Genomic DNA, 8161 nt, shown 5'->3' with positions numbered 1-8161 from the left:
AAAATATCTTAATTTGTGTTCCGAAGATGAACGGAGGTCTTACGGGTTTGGAACAACCCCGTAAGAGTAATTAATGACAGAATTTTCATTTTTGGGTGAACTATCCCTTTCAGACAGGCCAAAAATTTATAAAATATATATTTTGAATTGCTTTGGGTCACTTTTTGGACATTTAACTGTAACAGGCAATTGGCCAAGTAGGGAGGTCAAACTCTGGCACAGAGAACGTGGGTCAAATCTTTCAAACACTAGCAAGTGCGGTCAAGCTGTTGCACATCGACATTAGCTAGTGTGATACCTGTGGGAGTTTGAAAATATGAGAGCGTACTGGATGAAGTGCTAAGAAAAGGAAGCATGAACTATGAAGAGGAATATTTGAAGTATGTGATGTGATGTATCGAGCCGAGCGACAGAAAGATAGAGATGGCGGATAAAAAACAAAAGAGGAAAATGTCTCCAGAACAAACGAAGGCTTAAGGCAATAAGGCAAGTAGGCCAAAAAAAAAAAATTTTTAGTTGCTTTGGGTCACTTTTTGGACATTTAACTGTAACCGGCAATTGGCCAAGTAGGGAGGTCAAACTCTGGCACAGAGAACGTAGGTCAAATCTTTCAAACACTAGCAAGTGCAGTCAAGCTGTTGCACATCGACATTAGCTAGTGTGATACCTGTGGGAGTTTGAAAATATGAGAGCGTACTGGATGAAGTGCTAAGAAAAGTAAGCATGAACTATGAAGAGGAATATTTGAAGTATGTGATGTGATGTATTAATATTTATTTTCTACAAAAAACCATGCCGTTTAAAAAAAGGAGACTGACTGTGAAGCATTTCTTGATATTTGAGACTGTGAAGAAATTGATTATTTGGTTAAATACAAACATAATTTCCAAGGCACAGTTTTTCATGTGACTAACAATCATTAAAACTACTTTTCAAGCTTACATTACATATTATATTATATAAAATCAGCATGGAAAATTTAGCATGTGATGAAACCAAACCCTCATTCAATATTTCCCTATTTTCATCAGTGGAAAATCAATGTCATTTCCCTGCACTGCTAAAATGGTGGCTTCCCTTGTATGTATTATTTAATTATGAAGTTATTTACCAGCCTGTTGCATGAAAACTCAGTTTAGCAGTGCTTACCTTACAGGCAGTCTGAGCAAAATTCATAACAGTCTCATCTTCCTTGCATGTCTTCCTAACTGCTCAATCAAAGTTTTGTCATGATCACCGACTATTTTCTCTCTCTCTGCTTCTTCTTCTGGTTTTGCCACAAGCACACTAATTAGAGCTGAATCAGTGAGCAGTAAACGCCTCATCATCATCATCACCATACCAGAGCCAGCAGCATGCAGCTGAGAGTCCATACAAACCACACACAGACATGTACATCATGCGTGTGCAAACAGGGAAAATTGCTTCATATGGTTTTATGAATATGGTTTGAATACAGAAATCCACATATTCTGAGTCACTCAACTATGTGACATGTTAGAGGGGTTACCACCCTAAATAACTCAATGCTGAAGTAAACCGAGCCTGCCATAATGAAACAACAGTGGGCCAAAAATGTGTCAACAACACAGCATGCAATTACAGAATCATAAAACTGTGAACATTATGAGCAGTTACCCAACAACCAGATTGAACAAATCGAGGGTGGATGGTTTAGATCACTCATTCTGAGCAAGAAAAATGTTCAAATGAAAATACTGAAAAATGTGTGCATGTTTTTTTCTAAGCATTATAATGTACAGTATGTGGAAAATAATGTGTTTTTTTAACTTTAAACCGCATAAACACATTTCATTACACCAAATACACAAAATAATGTTCTTTTTAGCAGCATCATATGACCCCTTTAAAAAAAGGAGACTGACTGTGAAGCATTTCTTGATATTTGAGACTGTGAAGAAATTGATTATTTGGTTAAATACAAACATAATTTCCAAGGCACAGTTTTTCATGTGACTAACAATCATTAAAACTACTTTTCAAGCTTACATTACATATTATATTATATAAAATCAGCATGGAAAATTTTGCATGTGATGAAACCAAACCCTCATTCAATATTTCCCTAATTTCATCAGTGGAAAATCAATGTAATTTCCCTGCACTGCTAAAATGGTGGCTTCCCTTGTATGTATTATTTCATTATGAAGTTATTTACCAGCCTGTTGCATGAAAACTCAGTTTAGCAGTGCTTACCTTACAGGCAGTCTGAGCAAAATTCATAACAGTCTCATCTTCCTTGCATGTCTTCCTAACTGCTCAATCAAAGTTTTGTCATGATCACCGACTATTTTCTCTCTCTCTGCTTCTTCTTCTGGTTTTGCCACAAGCACACTAATTAGAGCTGAATCAGTGAGCAGTAAACGCCTCATCATCATCATCACCATACCAGAGCCAGCAGCATGCAGCTGAGAGTCCATACAAACCACACACAGACATGTACATCATGCGTGTGCAAACAGGGAAAATTGCTTCATATGGTTTTATGAATATGGTTTGAATACAGAAATCCACATATTCTGAGTCACTCAACTATGTGACATGTTAGAGGGGTTACCACCCTAAATAACTCAATGCTGAAGTAAACCGAGCCTGCCATAATGAAACAACAGTGGGCCAAAAATGTGTCAACAACACAGCATGCAATTACAGAATCATAAAACTGTGAACGTTATGAGCAGTTACCCAACACCCAGATTGAACAAATCGAGGGTGGATGGTTTAGATCACTCATTCTGAGCAAGAAAAATGTTCAAATGAAAATACTGAAAAATGTGTGCATGTTTTTTTCTAAGCATTTACATATTTAAAAATTCCAGTTTTATTTTCTAAAAAATTAAATATAGGTTTTAAGTAATATATTTACATTTTAAAAATACCAGTTTTATTTCCTGAAACAAATAGTAATTATTTAAAAATAATATATTTAATTATAAATATAAATGTTATTTTCTGAGAGGGCGTGTTTGTTTTGGTGATTTTTAAATGTCAACATTGGCTACCAGAAATCGCTTACCCCACCTTTAATTGGTAAATTGTAAATAGTAAAAAAAAATTGTGTAAATTGTTTAATGTTTAAGACAGGCCAAAAAAAAAAAATTTTTAGTTGCTTTGGGTCACTTTTTGGACATTTAACTGTAACAGGCAATTGGCCAAGTAGGGAGGTCAAACTCTGGCACAGAGAACGTGGGTCAAATCTTTCAAACACTAGCAAGTGCGGTCAAGCTGTTGCACATCACAACCAGATTGAACAAATCGAGGGTGGATGGTTTAGATCACTCATTCTGAGCAAGAAAAATGTTCAAATGAAAATACTGAAAAATGTGTGCATGTTTTTTTCTAAGCATTTACATATTTAAAAATTCCAGTTTTATTTTCTAAAAAATTAAATATAGGTTTTAAGTAATATATTTACATTTTAAAAATACCAGTTTTATTTCCTGAAACAAATAGTAATTATTTAAAAATAATATATTTAATTATAAATATAAATGTTATTTTCTGAGATTTTTTTTTACCAAGTTGAGCAAGGTAAATTCTGATAAATCTCTACAATTTTCCACATGTAAGCCTTCTAAATCCATGGGTGTCGTGGCGTAGTGGTTAAAGATCTGGGTGAAAGGTTATAGGTTTGAATCCCTCAATGAGCAATTAATTGGGCTGTTGAGCAAGATGATTTTTCTTGTAATAAATATACACACTTAATAACAGCTTTTGCCAAACAACTGCTCACATGCTCTTACATAAACCACATGGATCATTTCAGATTGTGTAAATGAATGTGATTAACTCACCTCTTACATGAGCGCAGGCAGAGATTGACGGCTTTAATCGGTCACATTGGTCGAAGCTTTGGCTGCGTTTACTCTCTCCGCCTGGCCTCACCGAGGGACTCAGAAGCCTGACAGAGTTCAGTCAGAACAAACTCATCCTTTCTCTTTAAACAATAACTATTTATGCTGCTAAAACACAAGACTGGAGTGCCAATTATATAAATAAACCTCAGTGACCTGAGTCCACATCTGATCATATGAACGAGAACAAAATGACTATTGAAGGGATTCACATGCTTTTTGGACCTGATGACACAAGATTGGATTGTGTGGAATCACAAGATCACCAGTAGATGGTGCTGTGGTGTAATAATATAATGGGAGGACAAGGAGAGGTAAATAAGATATAGTGTGATACAGAAACATGGAAAGCACACCTAGAGTTCTTTTTCTGAGCAACTGAGAGTCTGACAGCTTTTTTCTGGTTGGAGACTTTCGATGGATGACTTCAAGATCAAGAGAAAAACAAAAGAGAAAGAAAAAGGGATGGACAGAAAAGAAGTGTTAAGTGTTAAGAAGAAATAACCAGTGTTGTTACTGTTAACTAAAACTATTTTTTTTTAAATGGTTAATTAAAATAAAGCTGATAATTTATCAAATAAAACATAAATATTGGATTAAAAACCTAAAAAACTGTTGCCCTGGCAATTAACTGACAATAAATATATTTAAGTGGAAATATTAAAACGACTAAAACTGAAACTGAAATAAAAATAAAGCAAAATAAAAATATAAAAAAATTTAAATGACAAAAGCACAAATAAAATTATAAAAATTTAAATCAAAATTGAAAATACAAAAATAAAAGCTAATTCAAAATATTAATAAATATTAGAATAGCTTATACAAAATAATACTAAAATAACACTGGAAATAACAGAACTGGTAAGTTAGAAATGGAAATGAAACGTTACTTGTTAGAAATGTTGAGAGCGTAAAAAGTAAAAAAAAAAGCTATAAAGAGTAGTTTAAAAGAGTCTTAAGGTATACCAAATTGAATGCAATATTTACCCAATTTATGCAAAAAAAAGTCTTAAAATCAGAATTTTAATGATTTCAAAATGTAATATGTTGGCCTCTTTAAGTACTATGGTCACACCAAGTCAAATGCAACAAGAAGAACATTTTCTCATGACGTATTCAAAACAAAAAAAAACAAAATAATAAATTTTTCTCCATCCTAATTATTTTAAGTTTAAAAGTTGATTATTGATGTGTCAATCCAGCTGCTATGGAGTCTATGTCTATGAAGAAGCTATCCAGAATATGAGCTGGAGAATAATACCTGGACTGCAGGTCTGTCTGTGGTTTCTGTGCACATGGGGAGGAGGTGTAGTGTTGGTGGATGGGAGAAGCACATGAAGAGCTACAGGGAGGAGTGTGAGGAGGCAGGCCAGGACTGTCACATCGGTGGGTCTGGTTGTTCTGGAGCAACTGAACATTGTTGGAGGCCCAATCCAGCTGCTATGGAGTCTATGTCTATGAAGAAGCTATCCAGAATATGAGCTGGAGAATAATACCTGGACTGCAGGTCTGTCTGTGGTTTCTGTGCACATGGGGAGGAGGTGTAGTGTTGGTGGATGGGAGAAGCACATGAAGAGCTACAGGGAGGAGTGTGAGGAGGCAGGCCAGGACTGGCACATCGGTGGGTCTGGTTGTTCTGGAGCAACTGAACATTGTTGGAGGCTTGTTTCAAAGTCTGCTGCTGCTGCTGCCGGAAGCGTGACAGAGTGAAGAACAAGCCTAAAATAGCCTTCAGATTGCCATTACGGATCTCTGTGGTTTGGAAGAAAAAGAAAAGAATCTTCCTGACATCTTGTTTCAAATATTAATGGCCACTGGTTTAGTTCAGAGTCCACTGACCTTCGGCACAAAGTCCCTTTATGTTCACCCCTTTAGCAGCCAGGAAGCCCAGACAGGCATCAATGTTCTCAATCTGTTTAAGAGAAAAGCATGGACATACATCAAGAGCTTGCTGTCTGAAATCAAGCCTAATAGCCCATTTTTAAATTGCTCCTCGGAAAATGTGACCCCAGCCACGGCTGGTTTGCACACTACACTCAGGTATACAGGGAATATAACCCAACAGATGGCGCTCAATAGGGTAGATTTGTGGTTTACAACCCTGTGGGTCCGTCCTGCGGTGTTCCTGTGACATTACAATGTATATCCTGAGCACTGGCGAGACGCCAGACTATAGCACGCTGGTTAACACCAGGGTTTTAAGGTCAACAAGACCTGCGCCATTGTCCTCACTGAGGTTGTTTCTTAAAGGGACAGTTCACCCAAAAATGAAAACACTGTCATCATTTACTAATCCTCATTTTAAGTCATGTATATTTTTGACATAAATGGAAGATTTTCAGCGAACAGGAACTTAAACCTGTAAAGCCTATTTTTTGTTGAGTATCATATTAGACACAAGCTTTTATGACTCATAAGTATGATGTAGGACAATATATGGAGCTCATACTAGAGAATGAGAAAAAACACCTATAATTTATTCAGGGACCCAAACTGAGCAAAAATATGCGAATTGGTGCAGATGTCGTTATTTAAACTGCCAAAAAGTAAGATGAAGTCGTTTAGTTCTTGCATAAAATGCACATAAATATCAATCGTCACTCTATATCCCAATAATGTTTTAGATGGTTTTTAAATGCTTAGCTTTATGCATTGTTTTATGAATGGGGACATTATTAGAATTATACTAAAAGGCCTTTTAGTTGCTAAAAAAGTATAAATTGTCAATACGACGACAGAAAGAATGTAGTAGATTGTGTACAACAAGCTTTCCAGCAAAGTTTTGATCATGTTGATGATTTAGAAATTACATGATTATATGATACAGTAGGATATATAAGGATTAAACTTCAGTGCACTCCTCAAACGAAACCATATTGAGCACATGCCGTATGAAATATATTTATGGTGCTTTTTCTGTCTGTTTTGGAGTTTGACAGTCTGTGGTTTGTTTCTTTTCCCAACATGCAGGACAGAAATTGCAATAAACCAATTTTGAGTCTTACCATTTGAGAGCGACTCTCTGGGAATCCGTTGATATCGGTAATCTTCTCATTTGCTGAATGGAAAGATGAAAAAAACAGAATGGCACTGAATTAAAGTAACACCATTTTATTACTGTTTGTTGGTTTTATGAAAACATCATCGACTGGCTTTTGTATGTACAACAGGAATCCTCCTCTGGCAAATGTTTATTTTATTTCGGCTTAATAAAATGTTCACAGCCCAGTTTGTAGCCTCATAAACCATCTACAAATCGCCCCTTTTCAGAAACAGATCTCATAAAACAGCTTCAAAACACATTCAGAATAATAAAGGTGGGGAGTTTTCTTGATAGTCATGTGTGTTCATTTCTTTCCCAGTCCTCCTCCTCAACCTCCTCATTATGGTTAGAATTACCGGTATGGTGGAGCAAAATTGTATGTTTGATGTATTATTTTTTTTTCTTAAGGAAGAAGGGGGATTTGTTGAATTATGGAAAATCATTTTTTTTTAATCTTTAATCTTACCTACAACCTGAATGATTTCTGCCAACAAAACGCCATCGGCGACATCCCGTTGGAGGTCTTTAATCAGGCGTGTGTGTCCGGACTTGGCTAGATAGTGGTTGGCCCAATCTGTATAAATCTATTAATTCAAAGAAAAATAGAAAGAGACTGAATGAGGAAAAGGCACTTAACATCTAACTCTGGGTTACAATTTTACATGGATGAAAGACAAATGCCACACTGTGGTCCATAAGCTACCATTTAAATATTAGAGTGTGGACAGGGAAATTTTCAGGAAAATTAATATAACAGGTTGTCAAAGAAGTCTGGAATACCAGACTGTACAAATTATTTTTAAAATGGTTATAGCTGAAAAATATAATTTAATACTTCATAATACATGGTATATACAATAGTGTCCAATTAATCCAAATATTTTTTGGATTAAAAATATATTTTAAAAAAATCAGCAAATAATAATAATAAGAAGAATAAGAATAAATATTTTAAATAGTTTTTACTAGTGCTGTCAAATGATTAATCGCGATTAATCGCATACAAAATAAAAGTTTATGTTTACATAATTTATGTGTGTGTACTGTGTATATTTATTATGTAAATACACACATATACAGTATATAGTTTGAAAATATTTACATGTATTTACATGTATATATTTCTATTCATATAATTTATATTATATATAAATATATTTAATATATAAATTTTTTTTTATTTAAATATATACATGTGTGTGTATTTATATATACATAATAAATATACACAGTGCACACA

General features: G+C 34.8%; 1 protein-coding gene across 1 annotated transcript in view; it reads right to left on the bottom strand.

The window, feature by feature from the left end:
- Window positions 1-8161, bottom strand: part of LOC107707495 (neuron navigator 2-like) — a 76968-nt gene that overhangs the window by 60707 nt on the left and 8100 nt on the right. Inside the window, exons 5-6 of the mRNA XM_016511546.1 lie at window positions 5375-5630; window positions 3816-3922 (exon numbers count right to left, since the gene is read on the bottom strand). Of these exons, the coding sequence (XP_016367032.1) occupies window positions 3816-3922; window positions 5375-5630 (363 nt within the window). The remainder of the gene's footprint in view (window positions 1-3815; window positions 3923-5374; window positions 5631-8161) is intronic.

Source organism: Sinocyclocheilus rhinocerous, unplaced genomic scaffold (genome assembly GCF_001515625.1).
Source record: "Sinocyclocheilus rhinocerous isolate Xijiao unplaced genomic scaffold, SAMN03320098_v1.1 scaffold534, whole genome shotgun sequence".
NCBI lineage: Eukaryota > Metazoa > Chordata > Actinopteri > Cypriniformes > Cyprinidae > Sinocyclocheilus > Sinocyclocheilus rhinocerous.
Note: the sequence above shows the minus strand (reverse complement) of the source record. Positions and strands in the feature narration are given on the sequence as shown.